Source organism: Zosterops lateralis, assembly GCF_965231275.1.
Source record: "Zosterops lateralis genome assembly, chromosome: 11".
Classification (NCBI taxonomy): Eukaryota; Metazoa; Chordata; class Aves; order Passeriformes; family Zosteropidae; genus Zosterops; species Zosterops lateralis.
In genome coordinates this window covers 6,881,249-6,905,119 of record NC_139771.1, presented here as the reverse complement: position 1 = coordinate 6,905,119, position 23,871 = coordinate 6,881,249, and the positions used below count along the sequence as shown (strand labels likewise).

General features: G+C 49.3%; 2 protein-coding genes across 8 annotated transcripts; both read right to left on the bottom strand.

Annotated features, from left to right (window-relative positions):
• Window positions 1–2,388: 2,388 nt before the first annotated feature.
• Window positions 2,389–9,951, bottom strand: ISY1 (ISY1 splicing factor homolog). 3 transcript variants are annotated; one of them, XM_083869388.1, is made up of 11 exons: window positions 9,896–9,951; window positions 9,674–9,696; window positions 8,981–9,032; window positions 8,139–8,204; window positions 7,665–7,707; window positions 7,387–7,499; window positions 7,096–7,213; window positions 6,304–6,426; window positions 4,396–4,499; window positions 3,414–3,500; window positions 2,389–3,135 (listed from the first exon to the last, which is right to left on the bottom strand). In XM_083869388.1, the coding sequence occupies exons 1-11, from the start codon at window positions 9,896–9,898 to the stop codon at window positions 3,028–3,030; spliced, it is 840 nt and encodes a 279-aa protein (XP_083725514.1). In that variant the 5' UTR covers window positions 9,899–9,951; the 3' UTR covers window positions 2,389–3,027. The 3 variants fall into 3 exon arrangements, with proteins under 3 accessions (XP_083725514.1, XP_083725516.1, XP_083725515.1); XM_083869390.1 differs by lacking the exon at window positions 9,896–9,951 and adding an exon at window positions 9,847–9,866; XM_083869389.1 differs by lacking the exon at window positions 9,896–9,951 and adding an exon at window positions 9,777–9,785.
• A 1,197-nt stretch (window positions 9,952–11,148) lies between these two features.
• CNBP (CCHC-type zinc finger nucleic acid binding protein) lies at window positions 11,149–20,404 on the bottom strand. 5 transcript variants are annotated; one of them, XM_083869191.1, is made up of 5 exons: window positions 20,294–20,404; window positions 13,954–14,073; window positions 13,601–13,696; window positions 13,225–13,423; window positions 11,149–12,214 (listed from the first exon to the last, which is right to left on the bottom strand). In XM_083869191.1, the coding sequence occupies exons 2-5, from the start codon at window positions 14,054–14,056 to the stop codon at window positions 12,097–12,099; spliced, it is 516 nt and encodes a 171-aa protein (XP_083725317.1). In that variant the 5' UTR covers window positions 14,057–14,073; window positions 20,294–20,404; the 3' UTR covers window positions 11,149–12,096. The 5 variants fall into 5 exon arrangements, with proteins under 5 accessions (XP_083725317.1, XP_083725315.1, XP_083725319.1 ...); XM_083869189.1 differs by having other exon boundaries at window positions 13,225–13,427; window positions 13,602–13,696; XM_083869193.1 differs by having other exon boundaries at window positions 13,601–13,693.
• Between the last annotated feature and the right edge of the window lie 3,467 nt (window positions 20,405–23,871).

Here is a 23,871-nt window from a genome sequence, read left to right as displayed (position 1 = left end):
CTGAGGATATGATAGATAGAATGATAGATGGAGATGATGCCACCAGCTTTGTTTCCCTTTTAACCCCAAAGAAACTGCTGGTGACAGGAGCAGCACAAGCGAAGGGACGGAGGAGCCGGCGGCGGTGGGAACGAGTTTCCCCCGTTGGCTCTGAGAGACCAGGAGCACAGGCAGCCCCAGCACAGGGGATCCGGCCGGCAGGGCCCGGAAAATCCGTCCCGGTGTCCCGGGGAAGCGAGGACAGCCCCGGGCATCCCCGGCCCCGGGCAGGGCGGCCCGGCCGCGCTCCGCTCCCCGTTCGCTTCCGCTCCCCCGGCCCCGGCCCCGGCCCCGCTCACCCCGGCCCCGCTCCCCCGGCCCCGCTCCCCCCGGCCCCGCTCACCCCGGCCCCGCTCCCCCGGCCCCGCTCACCCCGGGCCCGCTCCCCCCGGCCCCGGCCCCGCTCCCCCCGGCCCCGCTCCCCCCGGCCCCGCTCCCCCGGCCCCGCTCCCCCCGGCCCCGGCCCCGCTCACCCCGGCCCCGGCCCCGCTCCCCCCGGCCCCGCTCACCCCGGGCCCGCTCCCCCCGGCCCCGGCCCCGCTCCCCCCGGCCCCGCTCCCCCGGCCCCGCTCCCCCCGGCCCCGCTCCCCCGGCCCCGCTCCCCCCGGCCCCGCTCACCCCGGCCCCGCTCACCCCGGGCCCGCTCCCCGCGCTGTGCCCGCTCCGCGGGGCCGGGCGGCCGCACATCCCCCGGGGCACCGGGAGCCGCGCCGGGCGGGCGGCCCCGAGCAGGGCGCGGAGCGGCGGCAGCGCCCGGCACGGCATGGCGAGAGGAGTGCGGGCCCGGGAACACCGCCCCGCCCCGCCCGGCCCCGGGAACACCGCCCCGCCCGGCCCCGGGCAGCGTCACCCGCGTCACCGGCAACGTCAGCCCGGCCCGGCGGGAGCGCCCGGAGAGACCCTCCGAGCCCTGCCGGGATTCCGCGCCCGCCGAGCCCCCCGAGGCCCGGCCCCGCCGGCGCACCGGTGCGAGGAGCGGTCAGTACTACATTCCCACCGAGGAGATCACTGTTTGTTAATTTAGTAACGAAGCAGGAGAAACATTCTGTCCGGTTGTGCCTGGCCAGGAGGCGAAGGGACTGGGTCTCTATCGGGGGGAAAGGCTGAGGGAGCCGGGCACGCCCGGCCCCAGAGGGGAGCCAAGAGGATGGAGCAGGCTCTGCTCGGTGGTGCCAACCGTTTGGACACGAGGAACGGGCAGGGACTGATGCCCAGGAAGAGTTTCTGCCCTGTGCAGTGACTGAGCACTGAACAGACTGCCTGGAGAGGGTGGGGAGTTGTCTCACTGGAGCCACTCCAGAACTGTCGGGATAAATCCTGTGCCCTGTGCTCTGGGATGGTCCTGCTGGAGCAGGAGGCTGGACCACATTCCCCACAGAGGTCCCTTCCAGCCTGACCCCACTCTGTGATTCATTTTTTGGGAAAAAGCCTATCATGCACAAACAGCACAGTCCCTCAGCTCTGCACCCCTCCAGCTACACTTGAAAGTGATATATCCATTAGTTAATGGATACTCTGCAAAGCTGTCTCTGTTTATCTTGCTCATCTGCTAATGCAGATTAGGTAAATCCACTTATTTCCTAGTGCTGCCAACAAATATTCCTCACCCCCCCTCTGACTGTGAGGAGAAACTGATCCTTCAGTGACTGCACTGTGCTCACCAGGACACAGAACAAGGATGTTGGCCTTCCCTCTGCACCACTGACGTGGGTGGCATTAAATGAAACACACAAAGGCATTTCTAAGAGACAAAAGCAGGCCCAGATCGATGCAGCAGACAGAACAGAGTTTATCCCCTTGGTGCTCAAGGCAGGATCACACACAGGGCAGAACTCTGAAGCAGACATGTAAGAGGACATGAAGTACTTGTTTTATACCCTGGATATGTTCAGGGCTGCGGCATCCCAGAGATGGTATTTGGCATAAACCTGGCACCACACACACATCCCAGAGCTGAGGCAGAGCCTGCCCACTGCTCCCTTCTCCAGGACAAACAGGATCAGTTTCCTGGCTGTGGCCACAGCAGCTCCCCCACCCTGACTCCACCAGCAATCCCACAGCCTGGCAGGACATGGGAATTTTGCTACAGGCCACTGTAACAAATCATTACTCTGCAATTTGTTCCCTCAGATGCAGCCAAGAGCACTCAGCTCAAAAATGCTTCACAGAGCTACAGAGAGAGTAACCAGGCTCTACCTTGCCTCTTGTCCCAGGATTCACAAACCAAGAGCAGCAGGGGATGCAGAGATTGAAATCCCTACAGGGACAGCTGTCTATGATCCCAAACTTTGGCTACCATTAGGGAATCATCACAATCCTTTGAGCTAGAATAAAACAGACATCAGGTTGTAAATAAGTTTTAATAAAAAATAATTGAACAATGTATTGCAAAGTTTTTTACAGTAGCTGCTGGAATATCCAGCATTCAAGCAATTCATCCAGGTACAGTTACAAACCACAAAAAGGGTAACAGGTTTTAGACATTGCATGTGGTTTAGAAAGAATCAAATCTCCTCCAAAGTCCCTCACAAGATTTGCCTTCAAGGCATCTCTAGACAGGTTCCAGGTTATTCAGGTAAACTGAGCAGGTGTAACAGTGTGAGTTACTTCTCAGCTCAACGAAACCCAGCACAAGGAGATGTGCACACTTACAGTCAGGACAGAGCAGACAGGATGGCAGGAACACCATGGGCTTTCTCCAGGATTTAAGAGCTCACTGGGTGTGGTTCTACCTGTAAGAGGCCCCACAGCACAGACCCTTTCCCAAACTGAGGACAGCTGTTAAGATGCAGAGACAAGCTCACCAAGGTTTGACCTTTTCCAGCACTGGAGCACAAGAATGATGATTTCTCCTGCACACCACACTGTCATTCCAGCAGTCTCCTCCACATCCAAAGGAACTTTCAGAGCTAAAACCCACTGCTACCAGAACTTAGGAACCTGTTGCTTTCAGAGGGATTACACACAAACCAGAACACTGGTGCAACGTTACAATCCTAAAAGTGTCTTTGCCTCCTCGCTCTGTGCCAGGAGGGTTTCACTGGCATATTTCTGGAGCAGCTCCATCTTCTTCCTTCGTACAAGAGCCTCCTCAATCTGCAGAGATAAAAACAGGGTGGATTCAGCTCAGCTGAGCTGCTGAAAAGCTCAGATGGTCAGCACAACACCTCCCAATTTATGGAATACTTAAGAAAGGTTTTGGAAATTCTCAAGTGAAAAGGGTTATGGCATTTGTAAGAGGATTAAACAGCTGAAGGGTCAAGTCACAGAAATCTCAAATTTTAGAACACTTTTACTGATGACCTGATGTCAATTAAGATGTGTCTTGCAAAAGCCAGAGTGCATCTCTGCAGCTGAGTGCTGTTATGCCTTACCTCCTGTTGAGTTGGCACTGGAACATGTGCAATAAATTTCTGTTGGCCATCTTCACCTTCTCTCTCCTTGCCACCTTCCTCATCAGACTAAAAAGTGAAAAAATAACATCGAGTTTATTTTCTACAGAGGCCTTAGAAAACCCCTTTTTCATTTGCTTTGCCAGAAGGAACAAAGCATCACATGCAGATCCTGCTCCTTGACATTTTCAGCATATGGCCTTTGCTCTGCTGTGGCATGGGCATGAATGTAAAGCTGTATTTCCTCCCCCTCCATAACTCTGGCTGCCACAGCAAAGCTGTGAACAGAAGAGGAGTCAGCTAGGCAGGAATATAGCAAGTGCTTTAAAAATAAAGGTATCAGTTCCCTGTACAGCTCTGTAGGTGTGCTTTGGTGCACACCTAAGAGCTGGGCTCAAGAACCATGGGATAATACATATAAAACAGGTACTGGAGGAGCCACCAGCTCCACCTGATGGATTCCTCTTTTTTATTCTTGTGCTTAACCCACTTAGACACAGAGTGAGAAATGAGAACTTGTCCCCAGTACCCTTCTCCAGATCTCACTGGGAGCAGGGAGAAGAAACAAGAGCAGTGACAGCAGTGACAGCAAAGCCCTGCTGCATCATGATTCAAGTGTGAACTGCAGCCCTTGGGTTCTCACAGTGGCAGTGTGACATTATCCTGTCCCCAAAGCTGCTTGTGCTGTCACTGAGGCAGGTTGTGCTCAGGAGCCAGACTAAGCAGTGTCACCAACACACCCCCTGACAAAACCAGTGCCACTCAAATCACAGCAAGGTGCTTCTCACTGCAGTGAAAGGTCTGTCCCCACCTCCAGCCTCCAGCACTTCCCTACTACTGATTGTTACTGAACTGTGTGGAGGGGCAGGACAGCAGCAGACAGGTCCTTGGCAGGGTGACACCATGGCCAGGAAGGGAGCACAGAAGACACAGGAAAAGTCACATCACCTGAGCCATGCCCTACCTCTTCCTCGTGGACAGCATAGATGTTTTCTTCCTCCTCCTCCTCACCCCTTGCAAGTCGTGCTTCTCTCTCCATCTTCCATTTTTCCACTGCTTCTGCTATAACTGGGGAGCACAGGAAAATGGCAAGTGTGGCTGAGAGCCAGTCAGAGCAGCATGCTCTTATTGCCAGAACTCTTCCAATGGACTTAAACTTCTTGTCTAAACTCTCTACATTGGTAACGCCCCCTTGTAGAACCTTGATGTAGTATGTAATAAAATATATCCATGTATGCTGATACAGTGTCACAGTGTGGAAATTGCTAATGCTTTCATTTGGGTACATTTTAGACTCTAAATGTCACAGATAAACACCAACCTACTTTGTGACCTGAGCAGCCTAAGTGGCTCTCACAGCTCTGCAGCCTGTCAGCAGCTACAGAGATGCTGATCACCCTGTGCTTAATTAAACATGATTATGCTCCTCACACTGACCACTCACAGAAGTCTCCTTTTCCGTCTCAGAGGGCATTTCTCTTATTTTGCAGCACAATCCAAGTTCTGTACCTTGCTGCCAGGCTGCTGCATCTCTATTACAGCAGAGTGACAGTAAGAGCAAGCACTAAAACAAGTTTTAAGAAGCTTAATCAGTGACATGGCAGTGCATAAGATCCCACAGAGGTGCCAGATTAATGCATCCTGGCAGGAGGGAATGCCCACAGCAGCAGGGGCCAGCAGGCATTCCCCAAGCTCTCACAGATCACGCATTTAAAACTGTCCCCCTGGGAGAGCAGGACCTAACCAGTGGCACATGGTTTGTGTGTGACTCCCTAACAGAAAAGGAACCCCAATTTAAGAAGTTTTCTCAATACTTCATTTCACAACAACTTAACAAGGTAAAAACCGCAAGGTCTCAGACGTGCAGGATGTGCAGGATGAGTGGGAGCTGCTGGACTCTCACCACACAACTTCCCTTCCTGCACTATCCAGGGCCTGCAGCCAGCTCCCCTTCCCAGGGTTTGGGGCTCCAGGCTCTGCTGCAGGACACTGGTAAGTGAGAATTTCCTCCAGCCTCCCTTCCCCCATGCCCCACCATCCAACCAACCAGGCATGACCCTGAATTCTGTGAATGCCTCACCCATGGAGAAGGGATAACTGTGAGGATCAGCCAGTGCTCAGCAAAAGAGAACTATTTAGGAAACTTAAAAGTGGTCTGTGCCCTCCTGATTGGAGCTACACAAATCCTAGAAAATGGCACACACTGCTGAATTCTGAAGAGAGTTTCAGGAATTAAGACTCATAATCTTGGTGTCTTCACCAGGGAAGTCAGCAGAAACAATGCTAGAAAACTCTGTGAGCAGACACACGGATAAAGATGTTATATTGCAAAAAACTAAGCTCCAAAGGAAAAAATATTCACAAAGTGTTAAAATTCCAAGAGAGATGACACAGCTAAATTAACAGAGCCCACCTAGGCTGCAGGGTTTCCAGCAGGCCCCTCTAATCTGGCAGAAAAGTAACCAGCTATGTTTATGGATAAATAAATAATGAGGTGAGACAGGAAACAGATGGTAGGGTCAGTTTTCACAAGGGAGGGAGAGAACTGCTTGGGTTCCACAGATTTTGCTGCAACCTACTCTTCTACATTCTTAAGCAGGAAAAAGCAGGGGGAGAAAGAGCTTTGCTTTGGCAGTGAATGACTTGCTAAAATATTAAATAATTTACAGCTGTAAAGATGAAAGTCAAACCTAAAAATGCTTTTTAGCATTTCCTTCCTGAAATGCCTAATTTGAATACCCATGTGACAGACAAAATCCGACAGCTAAGCACAAAGAAAGGCCCAGAGGGGGGAAAAGAAAGGTGCCTTCACCTCAGAGTCCATCATCACCCCTTCCTGGGTGCTCTGTGCAGGTTTTGGGATCTCACATACCTTTCTTCTCATGCTCCTGCTCCAGGGGCTCCAGGATCCCATCATCCTCATCCCTGTAGCCGTAGTACTCGGCATCAATGTCCTTCATCAGCTCGGCCCGAGTCTTCCGTGGGGGTGGCAGGGCTGCAGGAACACCCCTGTCACCCACCAGGCCACCTCCACCTCCTGCTCAGTGTCCCCAGCTTGTCCCCAGCCCCACAGCACCCACAGCTGCCTCACACCAGCCAGCACCCAGCACGATGGAGCTGCTGGTGTCACCCTCTGGCCTGCACACACCAGTTCCAGTACAGGACCCAATGCTTCCTCACATCCTGGAGTACTTCCCATATTTTGTCTGTGCCTCACTTTCAGGCCCAAGCAATTCCCACCCATTCCATGACCAAATTTCACCCCCTCACACCCAGTTTTTCATTATGAATACTCATTCCTCCTTCTAAAATTACGTTCAACACAACTTTCCCTTTCTCTTCATTTTTTTTCTAGTCCAGAACTCTGAGTACTATTTACAACTTCTCAATAAAGTTTATGCTGGAAAGTTTCTGTAGGACATCAGTCCTTACTATTTGGAATTCCCAGTAGAAACCAGTTTACTCCTTTCTGTTTTTTCTATAATTGCAAACAGCCAAAGGTGCTCTTAACATTTAATTAATTACCTGTGCTCAGTGTTTCACTGAGCTGACCTAAGACATTCAGAAATGCTGTTACCAGCACTCCCCACAAATCACAACAGCATTTTACTCAAGATATTCCGCTGCACAGATTCAAGTCTGGGAAAAGCTGCTCTTTACTTACGTTCTTTTTCAAAAAGCTCTCTAACTCCTGGTAAATCCTTTGCAGCTCCAAAGTATTTGTAGCCTCTGTTTCCTGGAACTTCTTTCCCTTCATGATCTAACATTTTTGGGCCAATCCTCTGGAAAATAAACAGAGTTCATAGTTTAGAAGTTTCTTCTAACACAGACAAGCATTTTAGGGGCTGAATAAAAGTAACACTAGCCAAGCCATCCATGGGTAACTAAATGTTACATATTTTTCTCAGCAGGCACTTCACTTGTAACCATGCAGTACAACACATTCCACACTTACAGCATAATCAGGACCTCCCAGCTCCTTTATTCTGTATTCCCAGTGTCCTTTCTCCCTCAGAAGTTTGTTTATTTCATCATTCAGGTCCCGAATTCTGAATTCACCCAATCCAGCTGTTAGAGAGGGATAAAACAATGAATTAGGCAGCTCACAGAAACACCAGAGGGACTTCAGAATTTATGCAATGGAAACAACATAGTTCACATGAAATGGGATTTTTACCATAACTGCTTATGACTGGATATTCAAAAAATAAAATACAGTTAGATAAATCTTACCATTTTGGATCTGTGCCACTTTCTTGGAAATCTCCCCAATGATCTAGTCAAATAAGAACATAGAAATTAATTTTTAAAATAGTGGAAGGAACAGAGAAGACAGAACCAGATTGTTTGAGAAGTGCACAGCAATAGGACAAGTAGCAATAAAATACAAGTTGAAACTAGAGAAATTCTGATTAAATTCAAGGGAAGATAAATCACTAGGAAGAAAATCAAACACTGGAACAGCAGCCTCAAAACCCTGGAATCTAAATCCCTGAAGATGTTCAAGACTCAGCTGGACATGGCCCTGGGCCAACCTGACATGGTAGGAGCTACTTTAAACACTGAGCTGTACAATCTTAGAAAATGCTCTGTGATTTAACTGTCAGGTACTAACAAGTGTGGAAAACCCCTTGTAAGCAGGCTGTCTAAACAGGAAATATAAAGTTCTACCTGCTATAAATCAGAAAACCCACAGGTGGACATTACCTGTCTCCTCCATTTCTCAGCTTTGGGCAGCTCATTACACTCTGATGCGAGGAAAGGCCTTCGCTCCTGTCAGACAGAAAACCACACACAGCAAATTCAGCTGAGCCCTGACACACAGCATTTCACACAGGCTTTACTGCCCATTAATGCCAAATTATGCCACAAGCTCCAGGGCCTTCTGCTCCCACGGATTTTTAGTAAGTGGAGAACAATAATGATTTACAGCCCTGACAAATTAAACTACCACAGGCTTATAAAAACCTACTTAAATCCACTTTATCCAAACCAAAATCTTTCACCTGTTTTTTTTTTTTTTTCAAAGCACCCCATAATCCTCTCCAATACAACAAATGTTCCATTCAGGACAGTTTCACCATTTTCAGCATGCATCACCTCCTTAAGGTTAAGCTTTTCTCAACTGCTACTACTAAAGAATGTAATTTTTTTCAGTTTGTACAGAGTACCTTCTTCTCAACCTTCTTCACATTCCTTGCTTACAAAAACTAATACATCGTCTTGCTTCTAGGGTTTTCTGTGCAGTTATTTTGCCCCTTTCCCCACAGATTTACCTTTTATTAAAAGGCTTTACCTCTTTACTTAAAGCTCCACCTTTTATTAAAAGGTATTAAACCACTTTCATCTGCATAATATGCAGTATGAAACAGAAAAGTATAAAAGGTTTGGAGAAACCGTAGTGGGGAATTTTCCTGTGAGTGTGAAATACAGTCAGCTGAAATATTTTCCTCCTAACTGGAGTCAAGCACAGGACACCTGGGCTCTGAACAAGGCCTGCATTCCTCCCTGACTGGAGCTACCAAACCTCCAGGGCTTTTACATCTCACCTTGACCTTTCCTTCCTCGAGCTGGGCTTGCCGAAATCTTGCCAAGGCCGTCCTAAAGAGAAGAAAGCAGATTTACTTTCATAAATCCACATTCCAACAAGAACAACTTTTGGTCTGGACGTTTATTATAGAGTTAATTACAGTCTGTAGAAAACAAAGAACTGAACACATTCACTGACCACCCCCAGCTCTTCCAGCTAATGACTTCTCGACACTAGAAATCCTCGGTGCATTAACTTCTCAAGTAAAGCAATGCTGACTGGTTCCTCTTATGTGGCCTGGCACCTCTGTTCCCAAAATGGGAACTGCCTAAAACCACAAGAATCCTTTACAACACATTTCAGTGTATTTATCCCCCAGCCTGCAGGGGGACAAGTACCCTGCTGCAGGGTCTCTCGTGCACAGAACCACCCAGCACAGCCACAGGAGCTCCAGAGCACCAGGTATGTGTGTGCCCCCCAACTCCCACTGCCTCTGGGCCAGCACATGTACAGCTGAGTGCCTAAAAGCATCATTAAACTGTCAGTGCTTCACAAGGGTCTGAACAGTGATTTCTATGGGCCAGCCCGGCACAGACGTGAGACCAGGTACAGTCAGGGCCAGCGGCCACGGATGTGTGAGCCCAGGTCCGGCCCGAGCTGAGGTGCCCCCGGGCTGGAGCGGTGCCCGCGCTGCATCCCCCGCCGCACTCACATGGCCTTCTCCGCGTTCCGAGCCTGCAAGACACAAACACAGCGGCCTCGGTCAGCCCCGGCCCCGCCGTGCTCTCGGGTCAGCCCCTCAGCCCCGCACTCACCATGGCCCCGCCGTGCCCCTCAGCCCCGCACTCACCATGGCCCCGCCGTGCCCCTCAGCCCCGCACTCACCATGGCCCCGCCGTGCCCCGCAGCCCCCCGGTCCCAGCCCCGCACTCACCATGGCCCCGCCGTGCCCCGCAGCCCCTCAGCCCCGCCTAACGCGCCGTGCCGCCGCCGCTGCCCGCCCCGGAAGTGAACACGGCCGGCCCCGGTCCCCAGCGCGCCTGCGCGGGCAGGATGCGGTGACCCCGTGTGGCGCATGCGCGCTCCCGGGGCTGGCGGGCAGACGTGAGGGGGCGCGGGAGCGAGGGGACCTCGGAGACACCGCGGTGCCACCCCTGCCATGGCACCGGCACCCGCGGGCCCAGGCTGCTCCCAGCCCCGTCTAACCTGGCCTAGGACACTGCCAGCGATCCAGGACAGGCACAGCTCCTCTGGGCACCCTGTGCCAGGGCCTGCCCACCCTCACAAGCAAAGCTCCTTCTAATATGTCCTGATCGAAATTTGCCCTTTCGGTTTGTACCCATTCCCCTTGTCCTGTCACTCCGTTCCCAACAGTCCTCCTCTGAACCACTTCATGAGTTTGCCGTAACAAGTGAGGAGATACACGCCTTAGTATTAGTGAGGAAGATCAACATGAGACACAAGAAAAAAATTCATCTTTCCCATGTCTCAATGTATGAAATCAGCACTTGCTTGTCCAGCTCTGGTTCACTTGGGAAAAACTCTGAACAGCAGCACCAGTGTTCTCACAAAAAGATGAGCAAGGGAGAGACATCTCCTTTTGAAGTAATTTTCTGCTTCTGGAACTTCCAGCCTGGTTTGTGTTCCTCAGATTTTAGATCTTTTTTACACAAGCCAAGTCCAGCCCCATCCCTGCCCCTAACTGCAGATTCCACAGGAGCTGCCAGAGCCTGAGCACAGGCAGCAGCTCAGAGGCAAAGCCCACCCCCCACACCAGTCAGGACAGCCCTTTTCCAGTCCTGCCTTAGGGTGCAGCACTGGGCAGCCAACAGCTCCTGCACACCAAGACTTTATTCACTGAGGATGTGCAGATCCACTGTTTGTCAGCTCCTTTCTCAGCTGGTCACTGACCCTCAGTGAACCAAAGCAGCACAACCACCGAGGGATGGGCAAGTGCAGATGCCTGCAGTTCTCAGTGACACTGTGAAAGCTCAAATATTGCTGGACAGAACTGACCTAGGCAGAGTTTGGAACTCCCTGCACCTCCAGCAACCCCCTATGGTTTTCCCATTAAATGCTTGAACTGCAGCAGCACAGATAGTAGTCAGCCCCCCATCCAAGCCCAAATCCCACAAACACGTGCAGACAGGACCTTAACATGAGACAGTACAAAAGAAAAGGCCAAGCTGAACCTCCACATACCCCTTTTAATATGTTGTTTTGCACTGTGTACAGGAAAACCAAAAATAAACAAAAGGAACTTTAGCCAAACTCCCCTTCCTCCTCCAGCTTTATTGATAGTTTAAAATTACATTTTCTATGTTCTAGGACTTCAATTGCTCTTACCATCTTACTTTAAAAACCGATTACAAGCAAATGAAACTCAGTTGTCTAAGTGATATAGTATACAAAAATAACATCTTGATTTCTGTGAAAATGCATTTATTTGCAACTCCTGAATAGCTCCAAATTGTTTATGCTATGAGCACTGATGTCTGGGTTTCAGATTGACTTTGAGATATTTATTCAAAAGCTTCCCATTGCGTTCTGTATCTCCAACATTAACATTCACTGACTGAATTACTGTTACTTTTAGATTTATTTCAGATTTCTCTCTCTCTCTCATGGCCATTAACAGGCATGTGCATCTTTGTTTGTTTACTCCCACTCAGCTATATGCTCTAGGTAGGGCCTGATGCAGATATCACTTGGTGTTAACAGCTACTGAGGTCAGACAATCCAAGGCCATTGTAATAAAATAAAAGTTATGAGGAAGTTTAGACACTTCCAGAATTTCTTTCCTCCTGCATAGGATCACTTCCCTGTAACCCAGAGAGGGTTTTTGCTGGTCTGACTCAACTCTTCCCACTCATCAATCCCTATTCACCAGTGGCACGGAAAGGGGGTTCTTTAACAAAGCATTATACATAACACCTCTACCAAACTAAACATAAACATTTTTGTAGTTAAATGCAGAAAGTTGATTTTTCCACCCCTTTCCTCCTTTTACACGGCAAGTAAAGCTCACTGGCCTGGGAGTAGCCTCTATCTGCCAACCTTTGGCCAGTGAAGAGGATTCAGAGAAAAATAATACAACCATCAATCAGAAAAAGGAGGGGCGACAAAGGAAAATAATTAGGCTGTAGCTTCAATTGTGCATTCCCGTGCAAGGTGCCCTGACTCGCCGCAGCGGTAGCAGTTGACTTCGCTGGTCTTGCTGCAGTTGATGGCTACATGGCCAGTTTCACCACACCTGAAAAAGGCAAAAGTTTGTGTCAGAACAACCCTACTCTGTCCAGGACATTGCCTACTTCAGTTTCACGCAATGCTAGTTCTGCATTCAAGGCTTCTGTTCCAGCATTCTCTGACATGAAGCAAGTTTGCCTTCAGCAGAGCCATGAACTGCTCCCAAATGATCAACTCACATTAATCACTGTATATGCCAGAATCACTCTACATCAGCAGCTTTGTGTGTTTGCAGGGTTTTTTTTCCCAATTGTGGCCTGGGTTTTGCCTGTTCCCGATGCTTATGCTTGCAGTTTAGCCTTGTTTTGAGAATAATTAGTTTTAACTCCAATACACCATGTTCCCTCTCCTTCCTCCACAGAAGGGAATGTTGGTGGGGGTGAAGAATCCTGCTCTCAGGAATGAGCTGTTTCTAGTATATGTCTGCATTCAAAAACCAGACAGCACTCTGAAGATGGCATTTCAAACCAATTTAACACCCACTTCTATTGACTGTTCCCATAACCAAAGCATCTTCAGTGTGTTCCTGCAGGGGCTGGCTGTGCCAGTCAGCTGGGCAGGACAGCTGGGGCTTGTTAGCTCTGGCAGAAGACACAGGGTACCCAACTCTGTGCTACAGCCACCAACCTCCTGCTGCCTTCTGCAAAAGGACACGAGCCTTCCTGTACAGCTCAAATAACACCTGGCTGTGTGGTAGCATTGGGTGCCCGTCTAGAGACATCATGGATCTGTACTCCACCTTGCTCATAAGTGTTTAAGCCTTAGTTTTGAACAACAGTGGGGAACTGCTCAAACTGTATTTCCTAACCAAAACCAAACACAGAATGCATCCAGCACATGGATGCTGCTACTACAAAATAATGTAATTTTTTCAGTTTATACAGAGTGCCTTCTCCTCAACCTTCTTCACATTCTATTGGCTCGCTTACACAAACTAACGCATCATCTCACTTCCAGGGTTTTGTGTGCAGTCATTTAGTCCCTTCCCTGAGGTACCTCTGGCAGCTGCCTCCTTACCTATAGCATTTCACTTTGGTGCAGTCTTTTTGAATGTGCCCAAACTCTCCACAAGAATAGCACTTCTGCTCATCTGCGTGGTCGCAGTCACGGGCCAGGTGGCCGGGCTTGCCACAGTTGTAGCAGCACTGCTCCCTCTCCCTCTTGGGCTCCTTGCAGTCCTTCGCAATGTGGCCACCTCTACCGCAGTTATAGCAGGCTTCCACAATAAGAAAAACATACCAAACAAGACTATAAAACCTTGGTAGCCTGAGGGGCAGCGTGCTGAGAACAGGGCACACGCACGGCTTGTTCCCAGGGAATGCCAGCACCCTTCTCTTCAGGCACAGAGCTCTGCCTGTGGCACTGAAGAGATGGAATATTTAGTGATACTTACCATCCTCCTGAAGGTCACAGTCCTTGGCAAGATGGCCAGACTCACCACAGCGGTAACAGATATCCGGCAGAGACGAAGACATGAACTGGAAGCCTGCTTGAAATGGGGAGAAGAGAAAAAGCAGGTGTAAGTATTAAGTTCAGAATACTTTTAAGAATTGATCACAAACTAAACTGACACATCAGCTTCACTCTCAGAGCCAAACTCTTACGTAGAGGTAAATTTCCCTGGTTCTTATTACCAATTTGAGTCTCAACGTTTTCACTTGGGTCTGCCAGAGGCTGTTTCCTCAGTACAGAGAGCAGGCAGAGATGTGCTGTGCAGACAAGCAGAGCAGCACAGGCAGCACTCACCTCTGCCACGGCTCCTCATGCCACGGCCACGGCCCATCCCGGTGGGGCACTCCCGGGCCCAGTGCCCAGTACGGCCACACTTGAAGCACTCGTTGCTGCTCATGGCTGCAGATCACCTGTCTGAACAACAAAGACATTTCTGAGCACCCTCCCCAGACAAAGCCTCATTAAAATGAGAGATTTAAGGGCTTCCCAGCCTCTCAGCAAAGGTAGTGGAAACCATGCAGGACTTCCAGCAAGCCAGTACTTTCTTGTACAGTATCTGATCATGACTACTGAAACCACTGCAGAGGATAAAAGTTTGCCTCCACTTTGCCTTAAGACAGCTTTGAACAGACAGTGTGCTACATAACTTTTCCTCAAATTATTTTGTAGCCACCCTTTACTTCAGGAATTTACAAAATGTTCACAGAAAGCCCCTTTAACTATTGTAGTAGTAGCCTTAATGCCATTATCCCTTTCAGTAAAGCACCTCGTTCCTTACTGCTGAGAGTTAAAAGCCAGTTACTTAATCTCTACAAGTAGTATCCTCCTGGTAGTTTACATTTTCTCTTGAAGGACCTGCCTGGCAGCTACTACCTTTACTGACTGGAAGCCAAGTGTAAGAATAGGCAGTATTAAACCTAAGGCATTCAAAAGCCCTTTAGCTTAACATTTGAAGATTTTAGGTCTTTTATGACCTGAACAGCTTTTTAACTCTGAAAAGCTAAACTACAGCTTGTAATTAACCTATAGCTCAGGATGCATATTCCACTCTGGGTACACATGAAAGAAATTGTTTGAAGATGTTAAGACAGCAGACACTTGCCAACTGGGAAGAACATCCTTAGAATGCTCTGGAAGCATCAGACAGGCAGTTGTGACAGCAGGATCCCTGCTGCGCCCACTGGAATGGAGGTCACACCGCATGAGCAGAGCCAGCCTGCACAGCCCATGGTGGGGCAGGTTCCACACTGTGCTCACACTGCCACTCCTGCCCTCAGCCGCAGAACACTCACACAACACTTCCAGAGCCAGGAAGAACAAGGAAGTTACACATTCAAACTGAGTCTTCTTTAAAGTGTGCTTCAAGACACGATTAAAGTACACTGGTCTAAAAATATGCATGTCAAGCTTTGTTTTGATGAAGTCTCCTGAAGTTTAAATACCTCACATACTCTCTCTCAATTCATTATTTTTTACCCAACAGAAGGAGAATCATTCTCTGGCATGTTTGGCAGCAGTTTACCTGATTCTCCCCTTCAAGGTAATCCCCCTGTAACCCTGCAGTTTATTTATGTTACAGAAGGATTCCCCTCCTCCTAGACCTCCAGCATCCCAGATTACAGGAACATCCCACAAGTTGAGTCTTGAAGAAAGCCACTACAGGAGCAGTAGAACAACACATGACCTCCAGAAGGAACCAGGATCAGCATCCTGACATTTAGCTCTTAAACACAGAGTGTGCATCTAAACATGAATTGTTATTTAGCTATTTCCAAAGTACCTCAGTGTTTCACAAATTTGTTGTGGTTTTTTTATCCACTCCTCCCTCCAAACAGTTCCTCCCTCTGATGGCCTTCTGCACAGAAGTGGTTATTCCAACCACAGTAAATGGCTGAGAATTTAAAACGCCAGAGGTATTTTATACTCTACTCATGTCATTTCTGTAATCCCTTCTCTAACTTCCAGCTGGACCAGATGATGGTTTTTGCCCTCAAAATTAAGTTCTGGAGTGAAAAAGCTCCAAGAAGACTTTAGACACATCTAAAAAAAGTTAAAACAACTGGTTGTTGGAGCACTTGAGTCACTTGATTTCACACATAACTCAGTCTTCTGTGCATCATTTCAGTGTTCAAGATTTCCAGCTTCTTCTGAGGACTCCCAGGGCTGAGCACTGCCCGTGCTGCTGGCAGCAGCTGGCACTCCCTGTGCCATTGTTTATGCCTGTTTTCATAGCAACCCTGTTGACACTGCAGAACAGGAAAAACACAGGCACAGCCAACGGCAGGAACTGGGCTCAGGCACCACAGGGGATGCTGCTTTTCACTTGCTAGAGGGCCAAGATGGGGGGTCTCTGAATTCTAAATAAATATATATATATTCTTTACTTCATTACAACTCTTTTAAACAGCCCTCACATTAAAGCATTATCAAATGGCAACATAAAATCTATTAAAAAGAGCCCAACAGCAGCACCAGCTGTAAGAGAAGTGCAGCCCATGTGAGGAGACTCCAGCAGGAGGGGACAGGAGCGAGTGCTGCTGGCAGTGCCCACAGGCAGCACCGACAGAACCAGCCAGGGTAACACATGGTAAAAGACAAATGTCTGACAGGTGAGCCAGACCTGCTGCAGATACACACTGGGGGAGCTTTTACACCAAGATTAATGGCAACCTACAGCCAGTCTGTCCTTCTGCCAGTCTGGGTCAGGAGCTGCATGAGGGACAGAAGCTCACTCCTCACTGTCCCAAAGGAATGGTAAAAGAGAAGTTCTACATCTGATTCAGAGGGGTTTTTTTTCCTTTTTAATTGCCCCTTCAAAAGGAAAACCCCAAGTTTCTCTTCCTCTGCTATACAGAGAATTGGTAAAGGTTGAAACTGAAGCAGAAATCTAAAGTCAAACACCAGTCTGTGCAAGAATCCTTTTAGACTGAGATTCATTTTAAAAACTCTCTCTTCAGAGGCCCCTTTTCCCCCCGAGCTCAAGAGCAGTGGAAGGTTACAGCTGCCATACAAATGTGATTATAAAGCATGCAGCTCCATCCTCAGACATCTTAAACACACCAAAACTGTTTGCCTGAAGTTTCTCTTCACCAGTATTTCCATGTTAAACTTCTGCATCCTTCCTGTAAAGGATGTGGAACTGCAAACAGGTTCAGCAGCGAGAGGTGGCTGCAGCTGACACTGGTTTTACTTGCTGCATCCCAACAAGCCTAACACAGCATAGAATTCCCCAGCAGGGTGAACCTTGAGGATTCAGTTTTCAGAGAGAGCCAACAGCCACCTTTCAATGAGCAACATCCAGAAAAGGCTGGGTCAGAAGACAAGTCCTTAAATGGAGAGCCTCCAAGCACTCTGGACACCATTACAGTTTTCAGTAACTTCCAAGAGAAAAAAAATGAGCACAGTAAAAACCACCCAAGTTCAAACAGTTCTCTGTTAGTCAATACTCCTCCATTTTGTCATCACAGGCAAGTTTCCAGCAGTTCCTTTTATCTATCAAGGCCACCTTAAGTAAGCCTTCTGCAAGAAAGCTACCTAAGTCTTCTTGGAAAGTTTTCAGTCACAGCTATCAGTGTTTTCCACAGCTCAGATGTGTTACACAAAGCAGCCTGTCCTGTCTGTCCATGTGTCATCGTCCCCTCCCTTCTTACATACCAGAACCAGATTTTTACCTCACCAGGGCAGGAAAAGTAGTAATGGAAAACAAATTACAACTCCAGCCTCATCTAGCATTTCTGAGATAGGTTAAATTCTCTGCCTCCTAGATTAACTCCCATAACTTGTCCAGAAACTCAAGTCTAGCTGTGGTTTCTCACCTTAAACCTCACCTTTCTGGAAAAGGAAGAATGCAGTCATTTACCTCAACTCCTCCTAAAGACCTCTGTAACTGCAGCTGGAAGTTGGAACATTATTAAGAATGAATTTTAGACCTTGTTCTGTGTGATGGCCATACATCAGTCCCTGAACAGCAGGGAGTGATGACAAAGATCTCTGTGCCCCCACAGCACTTTCCTAGGGCACATCTGAAGTTTCTGAGTGAAACTTGAGCTCCAAACCTTCAAGTGGGAGTTTCTTGGTGATCCTCCTAGCTGTAGGAGGCACCTCTAACACAAGACATTTCCTGTCTCATACTCTGAAAGGAAAGGCTGTGTCTTTCTGTGGCTTTGCAGTTAAAACATATTCAAGGCTCTTAGAACAGGAGAGGTGCTATTAATCTCCAGACTTTATGCACAAGATTCAGCAATATTCAACTGTTTTAGTAGCCCTACTAGACCTGATGATGTAAAAAAACTGCCACAGAGCTCCACTGTAACACTCCTCACTTTATGGCTTTAGCCTAAATGCCCTCCAAAGAAGAAGCTGCTTTAACAAACTAAAATACAATTAACCTGGGCTCCTCATAGTTAAAAGCAAACTCAACTTCACCTCTTGAGATAACTCAGGATTCTTCTGGATACCAGCAGTTCCTTAGGATCCAAGAGAACAGGAGCAACTCTCTTCACTCTACTCCAGTGCTTCTTTTGACCTACAAACAGCACTTGCAGGCGGTATCAGCAGGACTTCACTCCTTCAATCAAAGGACAGAGCAGATAAAGGCACTGCTGGAGCCAGCACAGGCAAAGCCCTTCAGCACGGCAGCTCTATCACAGGCACAACGTTGGGAAATCAGCAATCCCAGGCTGCTGGGACCAACCCACAGCACCACACCTGAACCGGACAAGAGCTGAGCATGATGAAACCCCAACGTGACAGGAAGTGCAGCTCTGCTGTCCTCTGAAGCACTGGAGAGGCAGAAAAGCCTGCTAATCATAATCTAGCCTTTTGTTTCAGAAGAGAAGTCAAAGCATTAGTCATTTTACAAGAAATACCATCTGTGAGGAGTTTTTATTACCCAAGCAAGTGTTGTAAGAATTCTTGAGCTCGGGACACGTGAGTGTCACCAAAGCCACTCAGTATTTAGCAGGCCATTTCCACAGTGTAACCTGAAAATCTGCTACAGCAGAGTTAGTGATGCTCCTCTCTCCTTCTGTCCTCACTAGCAAAAAATTACAAAATTAAGTATTCTGACCAGCGGGTAACAACACCCCAATTCTGAAATAAACTAGTTTGAAACTTGGAGGAAACCTGCCCAAGTGAGAAGCCAATCCCTACACTCCACTTGGGACCCCTCAACACATTTCACAGCCAAGCTGACACAGGACTGCTGAACATTAACTAAGACTCAAGAGGGGACAGAAACCAGGACAAAAGGACATCATTACTCCACTCAGACAAGTCATTATTCGATATCTCTGTTGACACAAACAAGAAAGAGAACAAAAGTTCATCAAGAAGTGACTCAGCAGCACTTTCTGCCTATCCGTACTAGTTAATATGGAAAGGGATAAACCCTATTGAACGAACATGCGCATTTTACCATCTTCCCCTTTAATTTTTATGTCTATGTGTATGAAATTTTAAACTTAAACACCATGAGCAACATGTGAGGCTTTAAACATAACATTTAGCCCAGACATGAACAAAGTTAGTTTAAATGGCAGGTTAAACCTGTAACTCTCAGGACTGTTGCACAGCCCTAGTGAACTTATTTAACCTCCTCACTTTGAGGACGTGTGCAGGATTGCTTCTCTAGGCAAGTCTGCACTGAAGAAGGAAACACGGACTAGGCAACCGCAACGCTGCGTGGCAATGGGATCACATTGAGTGCACACAGGAAATCAGAACTCACTATTAGGTTTAATAAACCCTTGTGACAATGCTGGCTCCTAAATTACTAACAGCGGTTACTTGAGAACTACGCCCGACAGGAACTCAAATAAAAGGCCGCCCCACAGCCCGCGATCTGCAGATGGCACAGGCTGTTTTTCCTATCCATTTATAGGTCACATTTGGATTTAGAGCAGGCCACCATCCGTGCCTGTGGTCGGAGCGAACAGTTGCGACACCTCGACCCTCTCGTCTCCGGCAGCGCCTCACACGTGGGGAACCACGTGGTGTGCGGGCCGCGGCCCCGCTCGGCCCCGCCGACGGAGTTTAGCGGGCACTCACAATCAAATTAAAAGAAAAAAAAAAAGAAAAAATAATTTAATGAAGAAATTATTTTAATTCTAGTCCGTTCTCCGCAGTCCCCAGACTCTCAGAATGTTCTTTACCCCAAACTCGTTGGCTCGCGGGCGGGCGGGCCGGGCTCCCCCTCCCTACGCCCAGGCGGCCACGTGCAGCGCTGCCCCGGCCCCGCCGCCCGCCACCCCCGGCCGAGAGACCGAGCGTGAGCCCCTCCGGGCGGCGCCCGGGCCGAGCGGAGCGGCTCCCCCCTCGCCCAGCGCCCCGGCCTCCCTCCCCCGAGCGGCGCAGGCTCCCTGGGCGCTCCCGGAACCCAGACCTGACTCACCCGCCGCCGCCCGCCGCCCTCTCCAGGCCCGCGGCCCTCAGAGCTCTAGCAGCCTTCAGGCCCCCCCAGCGCGCCGCAGGGCCAGGAATGGCGCCGGCGCCCGCCCGGCCGGACTTTCCCGCGCGCTAGGCCGGAGTGCGCCAGCGCCATCACCGTCCCGTGCAGTGCCCTCGCTGCCGCCTCGGGGCCCCGCAGGGCCCCCGGCCTCTCCCCTGCGGTCCCCTCGCGGCCTCCCGGCGGTACCTGCGGTCCGGTTCCCCGCGGCCGCGGCCCCCGCACGTCTCAGCCCGCTCCGCTCGCTCGGCCCCGCCGATCCCGCTGCCTGCGCCACACGCGGTGTGCACACGGCCCCACGGCTCACCCCGCCCCGCCGCTGTGCGCACGGCTCACCGGAGCCCGCCTCGGCCAATGAGCGCGGAGCGGCGCCGAGGGGCGGCCAATGGGAGCGGCGGACGGGGACACCCAACCGCGGCGGCCGGAGGGTGGGCGGGGCGCGCCTCCCGCGCGCTGGCCGGGGGCGGGCGGGGCGGCCATGGCGGCGCTCGGTTCGCGCTGTTTCCCCGTGACTCACCGCCCGCTTCTTCCCGCGGCACGTACCGCGCAGCCCGGGCACGGCGCTGCAGTGACGCCGCGGTACCGCACACACCGGGCGGCTGGCGGGAGAGTCACAGCCCTTCCCCGCCTTACTTCGTGCCTGTCGCTGCCCGGCCCGGCCTAGCCTACTCCGCTCCGGTGACTCCATGTCGTACCGAGGAGCCGCGCTCAGCCCCGCTCCTCTGTCCCACACGGATCCTCGCGCCGAGCCGGGCGGCCCAAAGCCTCCGGGGCGCAACCCCGCACGCCCCAGCGAGACCTGCTCGGGACTTGCCGCCGTCCCGTCCCCCGGCAGCCTCCGCCAGGCGGGACTGCCTTAACCTCCGTCCCGCTCCCCGCCGTGCCGGACACCGCCAGGCGCTCGGCACAGCCCGCGGTGGGGCCGGGGCTGGCACGGCCCGGGGGTCGGGCGGGGGCCGCATCCCGCCCTCAGGCGGCCCTCAGGCGGCCCTCAGGCGCCGCCGCCATCTTGGCAGGGCGCGGGCGCCGCCGCCGCGCAGGAAATGGAGGACGCGGGGCCGGGGGCGCTCCCGGGGCTCCCTCAGCGCCCACAGCCCACAGAACGGACGGGGAAATAAAGTTCTTCGAGTTGCTGAACAGAATTTGCTCTCAGTCTTCGTGCGTACACGAAGCTCAAAAGTAATGTCACCGCTTAGTTCAGCATTCTGAGGATGTTTTAAATAAATCTCTTTGCCTGGGAAGTTTGTAAATGAATCAGTGGCCGGTTATTGCCCCAAACTGCACTCGTGCGTGCAGACTGCAGCAAGTAAAACACACCAGTGTTACCCACAATTAGTTGTTATCCTTTTGTTTAAATGTCTTTCCCTTCCTGCCCATCAGGTACGAGAAACCCCCAGCGAGCCCCCGGGCCCAGCAATGAAATGTGTGACAGATCGTGGAGACACTTCGGATTGACCTTTCCTCAAGCTGTAAATCTAATATTATAGCACTGTTAAGTTGCTTTAATTAGACTATGAGTAACAACGTGTGTCTTTTCCTCCCTGTTAAGTGCAGCTCGTTTAAGATGGACTTGGGTTTATTTGTGTTTTGAGTGCTGTGCTTGCATGTCTGTGTGGTGTGGTTTATAACATGCTGTATTTTCTACAGAACTAAACCCATCCCGAGCTGTGAAAACGGGATGAGCCTCTCAATAAAACAGCAGCATTGCCAATGGGCTTTGGACTCGTAATAACATTTTCCCCAGTTACAGCATTTCTTCGCATTAATTACTTATAAAATCTCTATTGTCATAGTCCTAGTCCAGCATAATTTTCATGGCCTTTGGTTGCCTTGGATACATTACAATCCTGTTCACAAGTAGTCCCACTTTTCGTTTCAATCAATTATTGCTGTTTCCAGGTGATAAAAGGAAGAAAAATAGCATGTGGAGCTAAGGAAGTGCTCAGAGCTTATAAATCAACATTTTTTTTCACTGCATGAAGAAAACCAGCAAATCAATGTCACTCACAAAGGCTGCAGAAACAAAATCATATATCATTTTTTTTTTTTTTCATCAAATCTTTGATTTTTCTGGCTTCTCTCTGAGTCTTTGTAATAGGACTCAAGAATTTCAGACCAACAAATCCCTTGTAATAAAACTTTTCTAATTTCTTGTGTTTTGCTGGTTGTCCTTCTGGAACTGTCCATGAGCCCAGGAAACCCCGAGCTTAGTCTTGGTGGCACCTGTTGATTTACTGTCATAAAAAAGTTTTTGTGACTGATAGAGCTGACAAATTTCCCTGAGCAAATCAAAACTCTTTATCTAAAAGAACTTCAAATCATCCCCTGGACTCTCCCTTACGTGAAGTGGAACCAGGGTGCAACAGTGAGTGAAAATGCTTTACTCAAGAAGTGTTACTGCTGGTGACACATCAGTTAATCATCCTCTCTAAGTGTACTGCCTCACATTCAGCTCCAGTGTTCTTATAACACAGGATATTTTTAGCTATGTTTCGTTATAATGGAGGGAATTCTCCCCCAGCAGATAGTACAAGAGTCTTTCAACAGCATTTAGTTTGTGTACTTGCTTCAAGAATTAATCTGGCTTCTTGTATCTTCCTAAAAATTGTAATTCTTATTTTGTAAGTTTCTCTTTGATATTTAGGCAAAGGATAGTCTTGCAGTTAGAGAAGAAAAGTGAGGAGCATGATGTCTATTCCTGGCTCAGTACTTCCTAGAGAAAACAGAAGAGACAGAAAATAAGGTGGAAATACAAAGGCTTTGCATTTCTTGCACACAAGGAAAATGCAATTTTATGTCAGGTCCAGTGTCTGCCCCAAAAATCCCAAAGCTCAAGAGCAATTTGCCAGTAGCTGTGCTCAGAGGTGCTCCAGTGTCTTCCCAGCTGAAGGTAATCTATTGGTTCAGCAATCTATCCTTCCTAACACAGACAGCTCTTAGAAGTGTTGGACAAAGAGCCAAATCATTTTAAGACCAAATAAAACAACAAATCACGTTTTGCACCCCGTGTTGTTGCATTGTTTTCCTTGGAGCGGTTGGAGCTGTGGGTAGAGAACTGTTCTAGTTGCTGGCTGATTGTCATTCTTTTTCTTGAGAGTGTGTCTATGCTAAATTAGCTATATACAGTGTTCTAGGGCAAAATGAGTCTGGTTGAGGAGAAGCAATCATACTGATTCCAGATGTTTAGTCCTTTTTGATTTGTTATATTTAGGTGATGAGATTTCCAATAATTACGTATTTAGTGTATATAACAATACAAGAGTGATGAGTTAGCTCATGGCTCTTGCACAGATATCCACATTTAGAATCGGGCAAAAAGAACTTGCTTTGCTAACTAAGAACTGCAGCTACACAATCATCCCTCTATTTCTCTAAAGAGATTGAAATCAGTTATTCAGGAAGTCCTGTGGAATAAAGAGCCACAGCTTACATGGTACAAGAGGGGTCCTGCAAGACTCTTGGAGCAGCAGATCTTTGTCCCATGAGGACGGGAAGGTAAAAGTGCGCATGAAGTCACCATGAGGCCATACTGACATAACACAGGCTGAGGCATGCCAAAAAGTGTCTCAGTAAAATATCCTCCAAAGCATATGCTGTGACATGGCAACCCTCCTTGTGCTGGTCTGTTATTTTTAACCTCTGGAATAACCTGCCGGGTACCAGCTGCTTCGGATACTTTTTTTACACCTTCCAGGTGTCATTTCCTTTGGTCACAGGGGCAGTTCAGCTCCCAGCCCAATGCTATGTCTGTTAATTTGGCTACAGTG

Coding starts and splice junctions, on each gene's coding strand:
- ISY1 (XM_083869388.1), bottom strand. Junction 4,500..6,303: donor GCAGGAGCATGAGAAGAAAG/GTATGTGAGATC, acceptor TGTGCTCCCCAG/TTATAGCAGAAGCAGTGGAA. Junction 3,136..3,413: donor CAGTGCCAACTCAACAGGAG/GTAAGGCATAAC, acceptor TTATCTCTGCAG/ATTGAGGAGGCTCTTGTACG.
- CNBP (XM_083869189.1), bottom strand. CDS start 14,056: ATGAGCAGCAACGAGTGCTTCAAGTGTGGCCGTACTGGGCACTGGGCC. Junction 13,697..13,953: donor CATGAGGAGCCGTGGCAGAG/GTGAGTGCTGCC, acceptor CCCCATTTCAAG/CAGGCTTCCAGTTCATGTCT. Junction 13,428..13,601: donor ACTGTGACCTTCAGGAGGAT/GGTAAGTATCAC, acceptor TTTCTTATTGTG/GAAGCCTGCTATAACTGCGG.